Below are 22,031 nucleotides of genomic sequence, written 5' to 3'. Positions count from 1 at the left end.
CCCTTTCCCGCTTTCTTCTTCTCCTCCGTGGCTCAGGTTGGGTTCAGATCGGGCGTTGTGGTGTTGCTAGGGTGGCTTGGCTTCTCCTCTGGCGAATAAGTTGCAGGTTCCGTGGCGGCGGCTCCGGCTTCATTTCCGGCTACCGGAGGTTTTTTTTCCTTGTTTTTAGCTTTTGTTCTGATTTTTACTCTCCAGTTTCGGAAAGGGTTGTTCCCTGCGTGGAGCTTTTGCTACCCTTTGTGGGTGTTTCTGTTTCCGTTGAGAGTTGGTCGGAGAAGAGGACGGTGAGGCGCGTCAAATTACAGCTGCCGTCTTCTTCTCCGTTTGCGTCTACGTCCACTCCCTGCGTGGAACTTTCTCTACACTTTTGGATAGTATTTTCTGTACTCAGAGTATTCCTATCCAAACCATATGGATTACCCTTATCGTGGGTTTGTTCCCATCGATGGGCTCCGGTTTGGGGTTTGTAGCCCTTTGAGCGGATTTTGAGTAATCAAAATCTTCTGAGTTTGTTCAAAAAAAAAAAAAAAAAAGATCCCTCATGTAACACAACTTGAGTGCTCCTAGCTATTTTTTTAGCGGTAAAAATTTAACTTAATTGAGCGTAGCTAAGTTCTTGAACAAATAGCATTTACTATCTCTCTTTTTGAAAAAAACGAAAGGTCGTAATTCGAGGCAATTGTTCAGAGCCCTCTAAAATCTTAATCTTTTTTTACACTCAGACTTCCTTCATATTTTTCGACGGTCAGATTGTCCGGGCCTTCTGCGCACTTGGACTAATTTCTTTCTCGATCCGACAAAAGGCAGACAGGCCTTCCACACCGGGATTGGGAGATTCCAAAAAAATCATTTTCTTGTAACCTGGCCTCAATAATCAAACGCTAGTCAATTGTATGGGAAGCAAATCCGCCAACTAATTGGACTAACCTTGAGCTGTTACCCTCAATACTTCACTCATTCCTTACAGCTCCTTTGCATGAGGGTTTTTAGGAGAAAAGAAAAGAAATAGAGAAGAAAATTTTTCTCTCCCTTGTTTGTATGGTTAAAGAGATAAGAGAGGATGAGAGATGGTGAGAACCAAAAACCCCTTACGGAGTCATTTTTGTTTGTCACCAAAAGTGATGAGATTTAGTTAGAAGCGAAAGGGAAGGTCTACCCAAACGAGATGGTAAAAAACAGAGTAGCTCTTTTCTTTTCTGATCATTAAGAAAAACCAAATCCTTTTCTTTTCATTTCTCACTCCAAGTATCCAAAGGAGCTGTTACTGCCTTTTTTGCCACCTCTAGCCCAGCCTAGCCAAGGTGGGCTTGTAAGCCCATAAACGACCTTTACCTTTCTTGACAATGAAACATAAGCTAACCTCATATATTTGATTTGCAGGCCCGCTAGTACCTACTTACTACCCATTAGGATCTTGGCATCCAAGTATTACAAATAACTGTTGCACTGAAGATTTTTTCGTAGGGTTGAATGGTATATGTCGGTTTCTAGAAATTTTTATCTGGTAAATAATTTTTACACTTCACCTTTTATAAATGCACTATAAACTTTGTTTTTTAATAACTTGTGTGTAATTTTAAGTAGTAATTATATAAATGATAAAAGCCAATCCAAGGTTAATTGTTGATCACCCCAAGGTGCTCAATCAAGGACTCCAAGTTCACTAGTGCGCTCGTACACCATCCCTCCTTACTCTCTCCTTGAGAACTCCTTTCCGGACCCACATGGATGATGCAAGTTGTTGACCTCGTACACTATTTCTAGAAGAGCATCTCTAAAAAAGTCCCAGTATGATCGATCGTCGAAAAGTAAGTGAATAACTAGTATGCTCTTGTTTATAGAATAATGGCTTAAGTTTAAAACTACTTACCATGCCTCATGTACGAGTTATTCACACATCTATTAATGTTGAAATATACTGAATTTTGTTAGATATGTTATTCTGGACGTAGTGTACAAGATCAACGGTTTGGCGTCATCAACGTGGGTCCAAAATGGGGCTCTCAAGGAGAAAGCATGGAGGCGTATGGTAGACTGGCTTCTAGAGGTAAGCTGAACTCGAGAAAAATTCTGCAGGGCGCTTTCTGTAGTGCACCCTGCAGAACACATTCAAGCTGTTTCTAAGTATTTTCAACGGTCCGGATTTAAAATAAACTCTTTCATAGGGAAGAGTTTATTTCTAAATTTGAATCATTGAAAACACTCGTACACGACCAAGACCATGATTGTGCCTTGCAAGGTGCACTGCAGGATCCCTGAATCCAACTGAACCAACTACTGTCAGGCATCTCCAAGAACAATGAAGATTGTTAAATTAAAGAACCTTGTAGATAAAATTCTAGAGCTTTTGCAAGTTCAAGAACTGGTGTGAAAAACCTTAAATAAGTTATTTTTATTAATCTTGTTCATTTATCAAGACTATCAAGAAAGAACAAAGCCACACACATTTAGTACGTCGCTAGTCTCGCTACATCCACTGAGATCTAATCCGTTACAACTCTCTCTCTCTCTCTCTCTCTCTCTCTCTCTCTCTCTCTACGTCGCTAGCTAGCTTCAAGAACACAATTAAAATTGGAACTTGAGGAAATAAATCTAGTCATGGAGTAGTCCACAAGATAGTGCCATCAGCAAGATGGCGGCTTCTTCTTCATCCTTTGGAAATGCTCGTCGAAGACCCAAACTCTTACTCATGCTCAATGCGAAATCCTCGAACGAAATCCTCTCCCGGCCGCCTTGAGGACTAGTAACGCCAAATGGTTTCTTATACGGTACCACATGGTAGCTCGAACGCGATTTCTTTTCCTTTTTTGGCACTAATTCGGTCCTTGTCGTCGAATTCTCCATCGTAAGGACCGCACTATTGGCAGCTGCTGCTGCTGCAGCCAACATGGCCCGTCTTGCCTTCCTCTGCCGTATCCCGCATGCGTTGCATAGTGACTGCACCAAACACATGGTACCCTTGAAATTAACTTTTACCAAAAAGCCTACACTGAAATTCACAAGTCCTTTTCTTCCAAGGAAATAAAAGGAAACTGGCACAAACAAGATTTGTTATCTTAGGTTCTTGTTATAAGTTTTTCAATAAAACATAATTTGTGAGTTTTTTCCGAAAACGTACTGTTGTTTTTAACACAAACACTAATTCGAAATCCACCAAAAACATGTTCTGTTGTTTTCGCGCTATTCGCTTGGTGTTTATGAGAAATCGCCAAACTCTTGTCTAATTTTAGATTTTCAAAACTTATTAAAACCACTCGATCCCCTGGCCTCCCGGTCTCGACTAGCTAGCATAAAGATGACGGGGTAAGCGCATTCTAATATTCTCTTCAGTTGCAACTGTTGTTCCCGGTGTCTAGTGGGAATACCTGAGGTTTTTATTAGTACTCTTTACCTATTTGCCCTTACTCTCCTCGACCACCCTTTTTTTTTGTTTTTCGGATAAATTTTTTTTTTTGAAAAAAGATTATTAATGAAAACAAGAAAGAAATGTTTCAAATTCTCCAAGATCATTTCCGAATTCCGATTAACAGACTAGATGAAAAAGATGACTCTTTCTTTTTTTCCTTTTAAAAAAAGCACCTCGATATCTCACTGTGCAAAACTGCATTTGAAGCAGGCATTATGTGATAATGAAATTTTCTTTGCCGATCAAAAATAAAAAGCAGGGAAGTGCATAGAAATCTCCTTTGGTTCTGGAAAATAGGAAAAATGAAAAGAAGAAAACAAAAATAATTAATCCCAAACTTTCTCTAGTAGAGCAATATTGCATGTCATATATATATATATATATATATATATATATATATATATATATATATAGGAATTTTCAAGTGAGGGATCCCTCATTTTATTAAAATGAGAGATTTTCATTTTTCGATCAAATTTTGAAAATCCGAACCGTTCAATGTATGCAGAACGTAATTTTAAGAGTCCCCGCGAGAAATCAGCAAAAAAAATGACCGGAAAGGACGTCATCCGAGCAGTTTTTTTTGAACCGTTCAATGAAAACTGCTCGGATGAATCTGAGCAAATTCAAACCAGTACCTTGGGGCCTTGAGGACCACTCCTCCAAAGAGGGGTTTTTGTTGTCTTACAATCTGAGCAAATTCGAACCAGTACGTTTCCACCATGGCTCGGAGAATCTATTTCGCATTTGTCTTTCTCTAGATCAGGAAATTTGATCTTTATGATTCTCTCTTGTTTCTTCTGATCATGAGTACTTCCGGCCGTGTTCATCATTTTTTGCACTATCCTGATCTTTTTAGGCATCATCCATTTCGATGATTCGTAATCTCTTTTATCTTCAGATTCATCCTCAAGCTTGCAACTGGATATTCCATTGTTGTCTTTAGCACTTACAACCGTTGGATGAATCGGATAAGCTGGTGGCGGTACTCGATGAATATCGCTTGATCCAACGTCCAAAATGTACTCATGAGTACCCTGCAGATCGAGATCATGAAAGAATTAAAATGAGAAATCGGATCATATCACGTTAAGTGAAATTCAATACTGATACTAGGCGGATTATATATCGTTCGATCATCAGGAGTTTTTGAGTACTTTTAGAAGAGTCTTCTGTCCTGATACTCGCATGCTAATTTTGGAAGTCATAATTAAGCGATATGAGACAAATTCTAATATATATTATATATAAAATTACTAAAAACATTATGTATCCGAAATAACTAAGACGAATTGATGTAAAATTAAACAAGGGATCATGTGAAGATCATGGAGGTCTCACTACCAAAAAACTAAAGGATCACTTCACAACAAAAATTAAGCTCTGATATTCAAGAGATCAAGAGGGATACTACTAGACAAGGAAATTACTATTATTTCAAGAGAAAAAGATCAAGAAGTCATAATTTTGATCAAATAAAACCTAGCTAGTTAGTTAGTTAGTTTATTTATTTATTAATTCTTGCCTTCTTGGGCTCTATGAAGTGATCATGACTTGCTCTCTGATCTTGAGTTATGTTGAAGAAAATAGGGAATGACAGTGAAGATGAGGCTTGATGTTGTGGAGTACCACTACCAGTACTAGTGAATAATTGCATCTGTTGTTGTTGATGATGATCTTCTTTTAGCTCTATCAGTGGAAAAGGTGAAGGTGGCGAGTTCAGATAGACAGGAGGAGCCATGGAGGGAGGGAGAGAGAGAGAGAGAGAGGGCTGATTATTAGAGAGAGAGAGAGAGAGAGAGGGGATATAAAAAGAGGGCTCATTATTAGAGCAAAAGGTACTTATAAAAGCTGGAAGCAAGGAGGAGATCTAGACTTTAGAGGCCTCAAAACCCTTCACGTGACTTCATTTCAGTCACCCAAAGCACAACAAGGCTTCGTATATAAAGACAAGATAAAAGGAGGTGTAGAATGCTACTACTCGGCCCTAATGTGACAAAATTCTTTCTGCACCTCTTTATACCCATTTCAGACGCAATTAATACATGTAACCAAACTAAATGTATATTATATTATACTATATAAAAGTATGGAATGCACTAGAAGAGAGCCGCAAACAATTACAACGGTTGGTTGATGGGCTTGTTTTTTACACAATTGATTAGGGATTAACTTTAGAATCAGATCACAATAGGGTAATTTTTTATGTGAATTTTCAAGTCTCGGCGTGAATGACATATCTTTGATCCAACCGAAAGGGAGATTAATCGAGGTACGAGTAAAATGACCTGAACACCCATGACCGTCAAAAACATAAAGAAATGCCCTAGAAGAGCATTATGGTTGATAGGTATACATGCCCTACCACATCTCTCTTTCATGAAGTTTAAACAATTTATTAAAAATATTACTTGTAACGAGTTTAACAATAAAAGAATATTAATAATTAATACGCATTTTAAATACTCCGTAGGTGAGTTAAAAAAGATTAGAAAGTGATTGAAAGACTGAAGTTATATTTCCGAGAATTGAATGAACGATTGAACTCTTTTCTAAGCGTTCGGTCATTGAGAAGGAGGAAGGCTTGGGAGGCCTTAACGACTTTGATAGTGCGACCAAGCATTAAGGGGGAAGAGCACCAAGGGCCCAGACTACCAAAAGGGTAGGATCCATTTAGGCTGCTCCCTTAACGCGATGGGGAAGTGGTGGACCTGCATTCCGCACACGTAAACTATACTATACTGTGACTCCATACGAGAAGGAAAGAAGGGTTCTGGTAGACAAGAAGAGAACAAGGAGAAGCAAAGGCTGAAGATCTTTCAAGGTTAAGGGCCTTTCAATTTTTCAAAAAGGGGATATTCACTTTTTGCCTCCATGCCTCCAGCGGTGAAAAGACAGGAAAGAATGCCCTTGCCCCGATTTTCATGTGCCCCTTCAATCATTGATGATCAAGAACCATGAATTTGGTCTCTTGTCATTCTTGAGGAGAAACAATCTCAGTTTTAATTCCATCTTCTCTTTCTCATTTCATTCCTATAAGAAAGTTATATAGGAGTCTCTGATCTTTGTCAGAATCTATAATTTTGATTATTCATTTTTTGTCGTCGAGTTTTATTCTTGTAGCGGGTTATATCTCGTTCGATCATTGTTGGGCTTGTATGTACGGAAATTTAGGTCTTGGCCTTTCTCAAGTAGTAGTTGATTGTCTTATTTTAGATACTTACTTCAAAAACTTGGATGGGTCTCAATTCTCAAATTGGAAAATAGGCACTTCTCTGAGTTGGCCATTTGCCTCAGTACAAGATAGGCTCGCCCCCCTCTCTCTCTCTCTCTCTCTCTCTCTCTCTATTTATATATATATATATACTCCCCCCGTTCCATAATATTTGTCCGATCCGCAAAACAGAGACGTAAAAATAATACAATTTTTGTAAGAAAAGTTGAAAAAAAATTCAACAATTTACTAGATCTTGACGAGTTCTTTTAACTTATGAAAAAAATTTGAATTTTTTCTTGAAAGAAATACATTATTTTATAGTTCTCGTTTTGCGGACCGGACAAATATTATGGGACGGAGGGAGTATATATATATATATTCTCTTTGGTTTACTACTTTTTGCCCTTTCATTTTTACATTTTCCAATTGTAGGTGTTTGGATGTTCTCATGCTGGGAACATGTGTGAAGGGATATTCTTCAACGGATTGGGCCTATGAGCACATGGGAAAACTTTGGGAGGATAGACTCCCAATAAGTAGTATCAGAGCCGATGTTTGACGATATACCGGTGAACTCTCTCGGAAGCATTAGTGGTCATTGGTTTGCATGGAGATTCTTAGAGGAGTGAAAAAATCCATTGTAACTCTTGATGGAGCAGAAAAATTTCTAGTGCGTGCGGCAGGTGGCCATCGGCAAGGTGGCTCTCTTGGAGTGTGATGGCTCTCGATGAAGTGGGTGCGATGCATAAGCCCAGGTTTAGACATGTGTTGGAGAATGGTAATCGATCAACAATTAAGGGAGAGTCAACTGGATCAGATGGGGGGGTGGGAAGCAAGGCCCAATGCATAGTTCACACATGAAGAGGAAATTGTTGGTAACATGTATGAAGGGAAACTCCCCAACAAATTGGGCCTACGCACACATAAAGAACCTCAGGCGATTCAGACTCCCAACACCTCACCCATAATTCATTCCACAAAAATGGATTTTTAGTTTTTGATGTTAAAGAACAAAAGGCAGAAGTAGATGGAGATGAGTTTTTTGACTTCTTAATTTTCATCTTTTCCACTTCGGTTCACATTGGTTCACATATATGAAACACCTACAGAATGCATTATATACATATCTCTCAAACACCTACGGAATGTATTATACCTATGAGGGCACAAATCAACACGTGCGACTTTGTAAATTAAATGCTTAGGTAAATTTATAATTTTCACTTGTAAAATAATTCAAATTCGACTTTGCTTAGGTATTTTATAATTTTCGCTAGTAAAATAATTCAATACTCTATCGTGTAGACACCTCAATCTGGACTTTTCAGATTAGTTTATTTTCGGTTTTTTATTCTCCAACGATGAAACGGATCAAGAATACCTTAGAAATGATAGCATATTTGAGCTTTGGGTGTTTGCAAAACCTTTGAACCTAACCTAGCCTGAGCCATTCGAAAAGCCAAAACCCTACTGACACGCGCTGGTCGAGAACCTGCGTGCGTTGGTCAAACTGCTAGGTGTGGTCAACAGTCAAAGCTTGACCGTTGACCCATGCACGGTTGGTTTGGCTCGCGTGCGCCAGTCTAAGACACACGCGCGTCGGTTAAAACCTGTCCCCATCATCTTTTTGCTAGCTGCAGAAGCCATCATCAGGGAGCTACTGAGCCAGTTGTGCGACTGAGCCTGTCCCCATCACCCCTGTGCTTCCTCTCTTACATATCTCTCACCAACCTTTTTAAGGGAGGAAACTTAGCCACCAAGCAACCCCAACCAGCCATTTGCTAGGCTGGTTGCATCTCCATATCTGCCACCATTCCTCCTATAAATACCCCATTGGCCATCCAAGCAAGAGGTTCACCAAGTTAACAAACAAAAGCTTCCTAGGTTGTAAACATCCTAGCCCTAAGCCACAAATCACTTGCAAATCCTAATCCCAAGCAACAAGCCATCTTGTTCTTTGCTTCTATCACTCAAAAAGCTTCCATCTTCAAACACATCAAAGCTCAACTTCATTTCAAACTCAATCTACGTATAGCATACATACTATTTTTTGTTCTGATCCCTGAGGGGGGCTGGTAGGGTTAAGGCTGGTAATCAATATTAGTCCTGGTCCTAAGGCTAGCAGGTTAGAAAAATTGTGAAAACAAGGCACCAACGCGCGCCGATCGTTCGTACGTGCGCACCACTCTATGGCTGCGCGCGCAGATCTTGCGTGGGGACTGGGACCTGCGCGCTTGGGTTTTGAACCTGCGCGTTGGGGTTTGAACACGTAGATCCAGTGTGGGGTCAAGATCCCTATTTTATGCTTTATTTCTTGTCTATTCATCACTGTGAACATGCTTGATAACCAGTTTACTGTTTTCCTATAGAGATCCGTGTTAATTTTACATTTCATAAATCGTTAGTAAAAGGCAAAAATGTTGGAAATACTCGACGTGGTTATTTGATTTGGGGTTGATATGATAACTTTATTTGTGGAAGGGTGCTAGTGCAATTAATGTGTGTGCATGGATAGATGTATGGGTGAGTAGCAGGGAAGTATTTCCCCTTGTTTCCCTTTTCCTAAATCAGTCGACACACACATAACTCTCATTCTCTCCACTCTCTCTCCGAAACCTCTCTCTCCCTCAAGGCTTTCAACTCTCTCTCTTTCCCTCACTCCAAATTTCATCAAAAACCTTTATGGATTAACCTCCAATCCATCCCTCAATCGTGATTGTGAGCTTGAATTTCGTGGGTTTCGCTTGGAGGACGCGTGTTTCGGTTGATTCAAGCTTTTGGAGTCTAAGGCTCGGATAATCTCTTAGGTTCGGCTTTCATACTTGAGCTAGGGATTTCTCACACTCTTTATATGTTATTGAGTTGATTTTATACCTTGTTCATGCCTTAGATCGTTGATAGAAGTTGGGTTTGTTTCGAGAGAAATCTGCAGGAAAATCTCTGCAGAGGTATCGATACCCTTGAACCTAGAACCGTCTTGAAACCTTGGGTATCGATACCACCTTTGATAGGTATTGATACCACCTCTGTTTGGACAGTTTTGTTGCTGTTGTTCCCTGTTCAATTGTAGCGACTTCCACTCATTTCTAGCGCATTCCTAGTTACTCCAAACCATTGCCAAACCCGGTTATTGGTGCTCCAGTGGTTCCTTGGTCATCTTCATTCATTGGCTCGTGTTATATAGGATTCTAGTGTTATATTGAATGAGTATTGTACTAATACTTTACATGTGCGTTTGCTTAACTATGTAGAATATTAGGAGACATTAAATTAGAAGATCGGGACTCGTTAAAATAGCGTATGTGATGATAAGGTTGATTGTTGAATAGAAATGTGGAGGAGGCATCAACATAATGAGATAATTTAGCACTTGAGGCTATGTAGTACGGAGAATGGGTTTAGATAGCAAGTTCGGGAACGGAATGGAAAAGTGAATTGTGGTGTGAACCGTTTACTTAAAATTAACCCTTCTTTATCTACACGCTTGCAATTAGGATCTTACAAACACTTATGACGAGATGAGATACAAATGACTCGAAATGGACATACGGGGTCTTAATACCCGGAACATGAAATGGATATACGGGGTCCGAGACCCGGAATGTGAAATGGATGTACGAGGTTGCAATCACCCGGAACGCATAGTGGGTATACGGGGTCCGAATGCTCGGAATGTCTTTGGGTCCACCATTCGGTGTGTCGCTAGTAAAGGAGTTACTTGAGCTCATATTTGAGATCAACGGAGAATATACGAGGTCCTCAACGCCCAAAATATGTGTCCCTTAATATGGAAGCGTGTGAAATAGAGCCTTGAATAGAAAAGAATTAAAAGAATGATTAATGGGTTAGGTAATGACAGCGAAGTGTTCCTTGAGTTTTGGATTCCCGGTATGATATTGGTGTCCGATTGTATTCTCCCTTGTTATCCGAGACTTTGTTTCTTATAAGTTCAAATCTCATCATTTGCATAAAAAGGTTGTAGAGATTTTCCTACTGGGCTATTGTAACTCATTCTTTTCAGGTACATCACAAGGGTATTGACATGGAGTGTTTGCCGGGCATTTGACTTCATCATTTTGAAAGCTGACATCGAGAAGTTACCTAGCATCTTATTATTTTATTTTGGGAAGATATGATGTAACTCTCATAATCACTCTTCGACTTGAAACTTATGTAAACTTCTTAGTTTTCAACTTTAATTGTAATTACGTTATTTTTGGGCCAGTGTGCCAAGGTTGTAACCTTTTGAAATACTTGGAGCAGGACATGTGCTTTGGTCATGTGGAAATGAAAAATCTCTTTTGGGGTATTCGGCTGGTATTTGTGAGGATTCTTAAATTATGAAAAGTATTTATTTTTAGGTTAAAAATCGAGGGCGTGACATTTGTTATGTTAAAAATTGTTAACTTGTATTTCAATACTTATTTCTGTTCTTTTGGAACACCAACTGGGGTATATCTGGACATGTCCCAGAGTCCCAGTCATGTGAGAACAAGTACTGGAAAATAGCCCGGATGGGCTCGCGCAAGTTCCCAACCCGCGCGCAGGTGGTCTTATTCAAATGATTTTCCATTGTGTTATTCTTGCATGGGTGAATTGGCCTTAGGCCACTGTTTTGTCTCCCACTGTTTATGAGGTGCTTTGTTAATTTGTAGGGCTTTCAGCCTATAAACTGTGTAGTTTTAACTGCTATAAACTACTTGGTTTGTTCTGGGTGTGCACTGGTCTTTCCAGAACCCAGAGGGTTTGAGAATAAGAGCTGTGGGCTTAGGCTTACTAGCGCGTGCATGTCTTGTAGTAGCGCGTGCAGGTTGGGTCAGCATGTAGTGATTTAATCAGTGCATGATGGTTTCTTCTTGCACACGTCACTCCAAAACAAGGGCTTTCCAGTCTGTTTAAACTCCCACATCAGTCTATTTTCATCCTATACGAATTGTGCATTCATGCCATCTATCACATCCTACAAACTATTACAGTCTTAATCCCCATTAAACTGTTCCCCGCCCCTAAATGGCTAAAGAATTTATTAATCAAACAGAATCACAAATGTTTTCATAAATGCCTAAGTAGAGACCGATCTCCGGATTGGGCGAGAGGGGTACCTTAAAACTCTTCCCCTCTAGTAACCTGGCTCCCGAACCCAGATATGGTTATGACGGACTGGTGCCTTCACTTTTTCGAATCAAACAGCACAAAGAGCGTTTTAAGTTCGGTTCCTTGGATGTCAGATCTTCAAACCCAAGTGGCGACTCTGAATTGAGCGCTCATCCCACTAGCGCTCCCTCGATCCGCCTTACATTTTCAGGGCATGTTGCCCACATATAGGGTGCAAGTGGAGTAGAGTACAGTTGGTGTCTCTCTTATACTCTCATGCACATGAGCACGGTACGTTTGATTCCCGTAAGTACCCATCCCCCTTCCTAAGTCCCCTAGAATAAAGTAGATTTGGATTAACGAATGACAAAAAAAAAAAAAAACCTCTATAAAGAGTTGCTTTGTAGAATCCCCGGACCCAATTCACTACAAGAAACTAGGCTATTGGCAACCAGAAAATTTGCTTCGGTGGTTTTGCTGTTGCAAAAGGTCAATTTTATTGACTGGGTATTATATTTGCTACAGCTAAAATTCCTGTTGCAATTAGTAGTGAAAAAATATCCATCTGCCACGGTAAAAAGGATCCGTGGCAATCTAAACAAGTAAAAGCAATGGGTCGGACCCCGTGGCAAATATAGGAAGAAAAAAAATACAGAGTTTTAGTTTCAAGGGTTTTTCACCTCCCCACACTTAGCGACTAAAAAAAAACTTATGGCATAAACATAAAGATCACAGTCCAAAAACTAAAATCTCACTTTTTGTAAAAGCGTAAAAAAATATTATGGACTATAGTTTTTTAATTTCAGTTATATAAAAAAATTGAAATGGAAAGATATTTTAATCTCAGTAATCTAAAAAATTATATTGTAACTTAAAGAATATATCTCATTTTCAAAAACACATTGACAAAGATAATGCTATGCCCAAGACTCGAACTCGAACGACTGTACAGATAAGTTGCCACTAGTATGCACAAGAGAACTTTGTAAAGCATAGGACAGAAAATATATTTAATATTTCTGACCGTTGCTTATTTATTGAATCAAAGCAAACCACGGACGCTCATGATTTGTCACACAATAATTAAGCGTCCTCGTATTGCGCACTACGAATAAGTTCTAAATTTAATCAGTTGGTTTTATTTTAATAGTGGTTGATCTGAACCATTAGGATTTCACGTCTCACTAATTCTATCAGTATCACCAAAATCGAAGATCATCGGATATCGGCGATCGCCTGATTGAATCACATTTGATGCATCCCGATGCATTAAAGTATTAGATTGCAATACCCGACACCCACCTAAGTCTTTTTCTTCAATTTGAACCGTCCCTCTTTTACATATTATGGAGTACATCATTTCCACCAAAACGAAGTTAATCGGGAGGGTAGCTACACACTTGATCGGATAGAAAAATCCACTTTGTTAGTGACATTGTTCTCGATAAAGATGCTTTCTAAACCCGATTGAGATAATTTTATTCGAGAATGACATAATCAACAAGGAAAACAAAAGCAACGGTTTGGATCATCGTAATTGTGTCACAGTCAAATGACTATCGTACATTCAAGTACAACACAAAACTTAGTTTGTTAACAATTATATTGAACGTATAGAATTTAAAAGTCATTATCAACTAAATATTTATAGTTGTCGATCGGAATCGTTAGATTTTTATGTCTCACTGATTCCATCATTGCCACCATAATCGAAGATCATCGGATATCGGCAACAGTTTGATCGAACAACATTTGATGCATTCCGAGGCATTAAAGTAGTAGATTGCAAGACCCGACTCCCACCAGAGTCTTTATTTTTTGATCTGAACTGTCTACATTTTACATATTACGGATTTCATCATCCATACCAAGAATGAATTTGATCGGATATCGCTACACATTTGATCGGGCGATAACTATTATCCAAAAGTAAATTGTGTCACAATCAAGGAGCTTTCTAATCCAATTGAGGCAAATTTTTTTACAATAATGATTTAATCAATTAGCACAACGAAATCAACGATTTAGACTGTTAAAATAGTTTTGTCTTATTGAGATCCGCAAAATAATTATATCGCCATATTATTAAAAAATGTATATATATTAGTATGATATTATACTAATATTATGCTCAAAAACTGCTGTCAAAATTCTGCATCACGTCCCTAAAACCTTTTTTTTGTTCGACAAATTGCCCAGATGGCAAAAGCTGGGCACGTGGAATAGTATTTCCCCCAATTTTTTCCCCGCGCAATTTCCCCGCAATTTTTTGCACGACTAACAAAAGACCCATCTCCTTCAGCTCTCACTCTCAACCGTTCTGCAAATACCCTAGAAACAATTTATGCGTTGAACTCTCGCGCGATGGCTCACTCTCATCTTTTCCTTACTTTGCCTTCATCGTGTGACAGCGCCTTCAACACTGAGCCCTTCAATTACCCTCGGTGAGTACCCCTCTTCCTCTTTAGAAATTAGATCAGTTTCGCTGGATTTATAGGGTTTTTAGGAGTTGTGATTGCACTCTCTGTTTTGGAAAATAGTTATGTTCGTTGGTTTTTCTGCTTCTTTTTGATGAATCATGTTGTCAATAGCTTGTACTAGACTGGTTCCTGTCAACTACGCAGTACCTTTTGTATATGGAAATCTAATTTACTTCAGAAAATCGCAAATCGAACATATGCATGTGCGTATTATTGAGGGTATAGTTTTTTGTTTTGTTTTGTTTTAAACATATTCTATCGATTTGTTTGTTCCAACAGGGGAGATGGGGATTAGAGGACACCTTGATTAATGGGGATGTTTGATCCAAGGGTTGAGGTGCTATTTCTCGTATTCGAGTGACGTGCCCAATATCACCACGTGTTTGATAAAACGCCACAATGGAACATTAATGTTCAAAATAAAAAACCAGATTGCCAGAAACTGAACATTCATCTATAAAAAAAAAATTGGGTTTTTTTTTTCCCACTTTACACTACTCTGGACAGATTTCCTTGATATGGATATATTATTTTTTTTATTTTTTTTTGTAGTAGATGTTCTTTGAATCTTTTAGTGTTTCATTTATGTGTTTGTCATGACGAAGTTTTTGTTGTACTACTTATCAGTCGCTAATCAAGCTAAGTGTTCAATAGGTTTCTATCGAATAAGACAAGGCCCTTACCAGGGAAAAAAGGTTTGGGGGTGGATAATCCTTTGAAATTTGAGTCTGTGAAATGTTTTTCATAGGAGGCATCTATTGAATACAAGGAAAAGAGATGTTAATGTAATCAACGTGGAATGGTCTCGTTCAAATGAGAGGTGGCCATCCAATGAGGTACTCTATTAGAATTTCTATTGGACCAAAAGAAGGAAATACAAAAACCATTAGCCAATTGATAGATAGCCCCAAAGATAGAAGTACAGTCACAGGGAGGCACCTTCTCTAAAATGGTTGTGATATACGGGTGTGACCATTGGATATGTGGGTGTCATCCGAAAAAATGGGTTTGGCTCCTAAAAAATGCCATAACCATTGGAGATGCTCTTAGCTGCCCAATTTGAAACCATATGCTTTGGCTTCCTTACCTGAAATTTCTGGTGCAACCTTTTTATTTGGTGTCTATTGTACTTGCTATTTTCACTAAATTCTTTGAGCTGCGTTAGTAGTATTGAAATGAATGGTGCTTTCAACAAGACACTAGTCTCATTGACAAGAATTGTGCTAAAAGTGTCGTAGGCATAGGTGTGGATATCATTGACTTGGACGATGGTCGATTCATCGATGACCTTTATGATTTATATTCCAACGCTTCTCAGTCCTAACCATACCAAAAAAAACTACGACATTTGCATGACTTGAGTTTTTCTTGAAGTGATAGCGAGATTTTAGTGATAGCTTTGCTTAAAAGGAACAGACAACTCCCTACCTCTTTACATGAGGTAACTTCAGACACTCTTTTTTGTATATGAGAGTTTTTAGGTATCTTCCTTATCTTTGTAATAATTATTTTTAGGTGGTTTGCATGTTCCCTACTCCACTCTTCGGATACAGTACATGTATGGTGATACAAAACTTTTCGGAGGACGATGAAGAGTGATGAAGACATGTTTTTGTTTTTTTTGGCAGAACACGACTTATGTAGAGCACCCTTTTTAGCTACTTTTGTTTATGGGTTTGACTTTATTATTAAGTGTTTTTGAGATTATAGTTGAACTTAATCCAACATGGTATTAGTATGAATCTTGCAGTTTGGATATCAATGAAATTTGAATCCTGTCAATGCAATTTGATGTGACTTGGATCGTTGTAGTAGTGCTATAGGCATGGGCAATTCGCTAGTTGCTTTATATGCTAATTGTAATTGGTAGTAAGTCCAACTTGATACAAATTCAACTTACGTTCAATTATCTTTTGTCTCCATAGAAAGATTGGAAACGGTGACATAGTTGTGGAGCATTTATCAAGCTGATTGTTAGAAGTGCTCCCTTCAATCCAATAGTATTTTTGCTTGGTAAGCTCAATTATTTGCTCTTTACTTATTTAGTTTATGTACTTTTTTTTTTTTTTGAACCCTGTTAGTGTTTTTACATAAGACTGACGGTATAGGGTGCATGTGTATATGAGAATCGTTTTATGTACTTCAATCCTCCTCAATAGTTTTTATGTACAGAAACACCTGAGGAAGAGTATATAAATACTATTATGGACGCTTGAGAGACATAGTTGAAGTTCGATACACAAATGACATTAAATTTGTGTTGTTTAAATGTGATTGGATTGATAATGGTCATGGGAAGAAGGAAGATGTCTACAAATTTACATTGGTGAACTTCAACCGGTTGTTATATCGAGATCAACCTACTAATGAACCTTTTATCTTGGCACCACAAGCAGAGCAAGTTTGGTATATTCCTGATCCCATCGAACCAGAATGGGAGGTTGTTATGAAGATGTCTCAGAGAGGTTTGTTCGATTTGCATTCTAGGGACCATCAAGCTGATCCTTTTGTGAGTCAAGATTTGGAAGAGAATATAGTGGTTCGTGATGAACAAGTTGGTTGGGTGAGAGAAGGAACAGAAGGAGAAACCGTTGATCTTCCAATAGAATAGTGCTAATATTCTTTGTCTCTTATTTTAAGTTATTAGATTATTGCAGCAATTTTTTTTAATCCAATGAATGATTTATTTAATTAGATTGCAACAATGCCTTTTTTTTTTAAATACCGTTGTTACGTTTTTCATTCTGTAATAATTGCTTTATATTTCTTTTTGCTATGTCATGCAAATTGTTCTTTTTTGCTTTACACGTTTAATGCTTATAGTTATAGATTCAACACAATGAAGAGCAAGTCGGCTGGTCGTCCTAGGACTATATCTGAGGTTTTAAGTAACAAAAAATCTCGTATGGACAACTTGAATGCCTTCCCGAGCCAACTATCATCTCACGCACCTATATTGCAGCCACTGTCACAACAATTGCAACCACCATTGTAGGATATGCACGTAAGATGCTAACTTCACCTTCCTCTTGCTCTCTAATCTCCATATTTTTCATAATTGTAGAGTACTATGATTCAAGCTTTGTGTTTAACTTTATATTTTATGCCTTCCATTTCTGGTGGTCATTTCAGTTCAGCCACCATTGTAGACTCGTCCTAGGACTATGTATGAGGTGTTAAGTAACAAAAAATCTCGTATGGACAACTTGAATGCCTCCTCGAGCCAGCTATCATCTCACACACCTATATTGCAACCACCGTCACAGCAAGTGCAGCCACCGTCACAACCATTGCAGCCACCATTGCAGGATACACACGTATGATGCTAACTTCACCTTCCTCTTGCTCTCTAATCTCCATGTTTTTCATAATTGTATAGTATTATGATTTAAGCTTCGTGTTTAACTACATGTTTGATGCCTTACATTACTCGTTGTCATTTCAATGAAAAAATTAACATGATACTTGACATTTATAGACTTATTTAAAGTGTACTACACTGATAATGTAGGTGTGTTGACATATGCTAGCTTGAGACTAAGTTTTTAGCCTCGTGAGTTTCACAAGAATATGAACTTTGAATTTGAAATTTTCTGTGCAAAATCAGTCAACTCTGAGAAACTCTACAATTTTGGAAATTTTTTCTAAAGATGATTCTAAGCTAGAACTTCAAACACTTTTGAGATGTTTTGACATGAGTTTTTAGATGATTTCAGAGATTGTAAGTTGCTAGAAATTTCCTGAACATATATCTTTTTATTATTATTGCAAATAGCTTTTTTTTTGTGCTTATAGGTTATGCGGAAAAGGAAGGTTGGCCGTCCTAGATCTCAACCACAACAACAGCAAGTATCGACTCATGATACCACTCATCCTACCTCACATCCATCATCATCATCATCTACTTCCGCTCAAGCCAACACGATGTCAAATTCTTGTGACACTGGTTGATGCCTTTAAACAGTTGTATTTATCCCATACATGTTTGTTATCATTTATTAACAATATTTATTAGGTCTAACAACTTCTAAGTCATCAGGATCCAAGCATGGTCGAAGCAAATCTTTAGGGATTAAGGGCTGGGGTTCTGGAAGTAAACTAAAAGTCCAGTTTGATGCGAATAATAAACCACGTGGAGATGAAGGCAACTCCTTGACAGGGCAATTGGGTATTATGGTGCGAAACTCTTATCGTGTACCATTCACATATCTAAATTGGAAATCCGTCCCCAATCATATTAAAGAGGGTATCTGGAAACAGGTCCAGGTATAACTTATGTGTTTTATTAGTGATATCGCTACATAGAAAACTCCTTGTAGATGTTTCCAATATATTTTTTTGGTTTGTAGGATAATTTGGAGTTCTGCCCAGAAGAATACGAGAGTGTATGCATGGACTCTTGTCGCAGAATATATAAGGATAACAAAGCCAAGATAAAGGCTGAACATTATACGTCCTACATGTTTCCAGATGCAGATCCAAACATAGCCTTAAGAGTGCCTGATTTTGTTGATCCAGATCAGTGGAAAGAACTTGTAGAGTATTGGCAAATTGAGGAAGTAGCAGTATGAGTAAACAGTTTTGTCAAAAAGTTTGAATAATACATAATACATAGTTACTTGAAGTTTTCATGTTTAAATGAATTTATAGGCCAAAGCCCTTCGTAACAAAGGGAATCGAAGTTGGCGCGGCGCACCTCATAACACTGGCCGGACACCCTTTTCCCAAATAAGATATGATGTACGTGTTTTTTACATTAGGATTTTTTTTCTTTGGAAATAAATGATGTCCAAATATTTTTCATTTGACAATTATAGCTAGCTGCAAATGGAGAGAGCCTTGACAAGATGAGTATCTACTTGCAGACACGGAGACAAGACAACCCTGAAGTTAAAGAGATAATGGTACATACATACATACATACATACATACATATATATATATATATATATAAGTTTTTTATTTTTTGTATTCAGATATTTATTGCATACTTATGTACTTCCAATATAGATAGAGTATAATCGACAAGTAGAGTTACTGAGTGAAGATGAAAGGACGATAAAGGCACGAGACCGGATCTTCCATTCCATTGTGGGGAAAGATAATCATGGCTATTGTAGGACCTACGGAGGGGGTGTTCCCCGGTCGTCAGTGTATAAAAAGGATTCTGGGCCATCACAAACAATCAATCCATCATCAATGGCTGAAATCGAGCAACGAATTGAGGCTCGCCTAACTGAACGCTTCGCTTCATAATTTGAAAAGCTACAATATCACATGTTTGAGTACATGGAGTCTAGGGGTTCAGAGGCTAGACAGGTTAACTACATTATGTAGAGTACACTTTGTACGTAATTGCTACATTTAGTGGAATTAGGATGCATGCATATACTTACAAATATGTCATTGATTTTGTAGTTTCCAGATGCGGCAAGTGGACATCGAACTGTAAGAGATCAGTCTATCGGAGGTGACACCCTGACATTGGAGCGAGGTCATAGAACACCGACACATTCTCCAGGACCTGTTGAGCAGGTATCTTATACATTTTGTTTCATGAATCCTCCTTTAGTTCATGCTCCACAACCCGGTCTAAGGTATTAGAATGACGGAAAAATGATTCTATACTCAGAGGCATTGTCGTGTCTGTTAAAATTTAAAAGTAGGCAGTAAATGTTGGGATGGTGCTTTGATGGCTTGGTTAAGGGCCAAATTTTCAATTTCTTGTGTTCCTTAGGTGGTCACTTGAGTTTCGTGACGTGTTGCATTGGTTTAGGCCACTTCCGCCTCTCTATCCATATCTGAACTACAAGTGTATTGATAGTCTCTTTGGAGTCTTTTATTTCTCCTACAGGTGATGTGGGGTAGTTGACAAAAAAAAAATAGATGGGGTACAAAGCGACAAATACTCATATCCCTCGCTACTTGTTTGCTTTTCATGAGGGAGTCAAAATTGTATTCATTGTTTCAATGTGCTGCCTGCAAGGGACTTCAACTAATAATTCATGAACTAGCTCTCATAGGGTCTTGAGCCAGCTCTGAGTTTAATATATGGATGGTCCGAAAGTATCAACTTTCATGCTTTATAATGCTTTTACATATTATATATTGGAGGTTGGAGTCTGATTGAAATTTAAATTCTTTCTAGTTTGGACGAGAAGTATACTTGCAAACGTCTCATATTCCAAAGTACGATGTGGGTGAAGGGCTACTTATTAGTTCAGATCCTGACATACAATTAGATGGAGAACGATTGGGTGAAGGCTATTGTAAAGTATATGTTGGTAAAGCAATAATGCCCCATGTTCTTTTGGAAAGAACTCGTCCAGGTGTAGACACTGTTGGAGATGCTCTTGGCCGTTATGTTGCATGGAATTTTTGTGATGTAGGTTGCGACTCTGATTTTATTGTTTCATTTAATTCTATATTGCTTCTATAAGTTGATTTTAATTTTTTTTATTGTTATACTTTTCAGGTGATCGAGAAAGAGATGGACGATTATTGAGTGTGTTCTTTACAATTTGTAGTCTTTCTCTTAGAGACTTTGTTTAGTTTTTCATTTGCTCTAGGTGTTTTAGTATTTTTGTCTATGTGGTTGAAAGAGATGGATGATATTGGATTGTGTTGTGTTGTTATTAGGAATTTGAGAATTATGGTTTTGTTCAACTTGATTTTGAATATGGATGAATGGATGATTTCGATACAAGATGATGAATTGTGTTGCTATTAGGAATTTGAGAATTATGATTTTTTTCAACTTGGTTTAGAATATGGATGTGAATGGATGATTTGAAAACAACAATGAAGAGGTTTGTATTCAATGAAGAGGTTTAGGTTTGCAATACATGAGCTTGAATGAATGGTTAATTTTAGAGCTACAGAAACTCGTTCTTATTATGGATGAAATTCGATAAAAAAAAAAAATGCACTTTTGCGACGGGAGTTGCTGTAGTAGTAAGAACGATAATGTTTTTTGCGATGGGTAATATCATATTTGCCACAGTATTACATACCGTGGCAATCAAAATTTCATTTTTGCAATTTATTTGCGCGGCTAAATTACCGTTGCAAACGATCAATTTCCCGTCGCTAATACTTCACGACGGGACAGTCCTGACGCGAAAACCCATTTGCCACCCCCCTTACTGCCACCACCCAATCCCGTCGCCGGGCCGTTGCAAAAGCCTTTTCGCAACGGTATTCCTCCATTTCCAACGGTAATGAACCGTTGCAAAAACTGTTATTTCTTGTAGTGATTGTTCGGTACTCCCAAACTACCATAAAAAATCTGCTTGGAATACCTACCATCGGAACTTGTTTTGGACAACTACATGACTTGTGGATATGGAGGAATTAGCAAAAATAAAAGGGATCATATAATTGATGGTGCTAAATGATTGAGTTCTATTGGTAGATGTTTACGTAAATAACACTGTACGATTTCTTAACATGTATATGTGGAGTGCACGTACGTCCAGTTGTGCTAGCACCACAAACACTTACACACACAAATACACGAACTCACTCGCATTGGATGTGACAATTTGTGCATTTGTGGTGTGAAAGTGTTTGTGGTTCTAGACTTATTGGCGGAGTGCATAGATTTGAATCTCGGCCACTGCATAGCAGTTTTTTGGCCTTCCGATACAACTGTACTCCGGAATACTGCTGCTATCAAAAATTTACGTCTGTAACAGTCGATCCCTAATATGTATTGCTTTGTATCTGATTTTTTGCCTGCTTCACAGGCGCTAACTACGGCCACTTCAAGTGCTTTGGCACAAAAAAATTTAAAAATATTCAAGATTACTACACCTGATTTCTATTACGTATC

The 22,031-nt window shown here is 38.2% G+C and overlaps 2 protein-coding genes across 8 annotated transcripts; one reads left to right on the top strand and one right to left on the bottom strand.

Annotated features, from left to right (window-relative positions):
• Positions 1-2,363: 2,363 nt before the first annotated feature.
• Positions 2,364-5,210, bottom strand: LOC131306711 (putative GATA transcription factor 22). The gene is made up of 3 exons (XM_058333121.1): positions 4,932-5,210; positions 4,045-4,443; positions 2,364-2,937 (listed from the first exon to the last, which is right to left on the bottom strand). Exons 1-3 carry the CDS (start codon positions 5,145-5,147, stop codon positions 2,593-2,595), a joined length of 960 nt encoding a protein of 319 aa, XP_058189104.1. The 5' UTR covers positions 5,148-5,210; the 3' UTR covers positions 2,364-2,592.
• An 8,688-nt stretch (positions 5,211-13,898) lies between these two features.
• Positions 13,899-20,898, top strand: LOC131306710 (uncharacterized). 7 transcript variants are annotated; one of them, XM_058333114.1, is made up of 12 exons: positions 13,899-14,161; positions 16,123-16,210; positions 17,027-17,201; positions 17,335-17,514; positions 17,993-18,143; positions 18,237-18,463; positions 18,547-18,762; positions 18,848-18,937; positions 19,015-19,101; positions 19,616-19,732; positions 20,346-20,582; positions 20,673-20,898. In XM_058333114.1, the coding sequence occupies exons 4-12, from the start codon at positions 17,362-17,364 to the stop codon at positions 20,700-20,702; spliced, it is 1,308 nt and encodes a 435-aa protein (XP_058189097.1). In that variant the 5' UTR covers positions 13,899-14,161; positions 16,123-16,210; positions 17,027-17,201; positions 17,335-17,361; the 3' UTR covers positions 20,703-20,898. The 7 variants fall into 7 exon arrangements, 6 of the variants coding, with proteins under 6 accessions (XP_058189097.1, XP_058189098.1, XP_058189099.1 ...); XM_058333115.1 differs by having other exon boundaries at positions 17,021-17,201; XR_009193983.1 differs by lacking the exons at positions 20,346-20,582; positions 20,673-20,898 and adding an exon at positions 19,208-19,516.
• The last annotated feature ends 1,133 nt before the right edge of the window (positions 20,899-22,031 follow it).

This window comes from Rhododendron vialii, chromosome 11a (assembly GCF_030253575.1).
Source record: "Rhododendron vialii isolate Sample 1 chromosome 11a, ASM3025357v1".
NCBI classification, from domain to species: domain Eukaryota; kingdom Viridiplantae; phylum Streptophyta; class Magnoliopsida; order Ericales; family Ericaceae; genus Rhododendron; species Rhododendron vialii.
This window is presented reverse-complemented; position numbering and strand designations above follow the sequence as displayed.

Coding starts and splice junctions, on each gene's coding strand:
- LOC131306710 (XM_058333116.1), top strand. CDS start 17,362: ATGTATGAGGTGTTAAGTAACAAAAAATCTCGTATGGACAACTTGAAT. Junction 18,763..18,847: donor GGCAAATTGAGGAAGTAGCA/GTATGAGTAAAC, acceptor ATGAATTTATAG/GCCAAAGCCCTTCGTAACAA. Junction 19,733..20,345: donor CTCCAGGACCTGTTGAGCAG/GTATCTTATACA, acceptor AATTCTTTCTAG/TTTGGACGAGAAGTATACTT.
- LOC131306711 (XM_058333121.1), bottom strand. CDS start 5,147: ATGGCTCCTCCTGTCTATCTGAACTCGCCACCTTCACCTTTTCCACTG. Junction 4,444..4,931: donor ACTTCATAGAGCCCAAGAAG/GCAAGAATTAAT, acceptor CTCGATCTGCAG/GGTACTCATGAGTACATTTT. Junction 2,938..4,044: donor GTGGTCCTCAAGGCCCCAAG/GTACTGGTTTGA, acceptor TGTTTGGTGCAG/TCACTATGCAACGCATGCGG.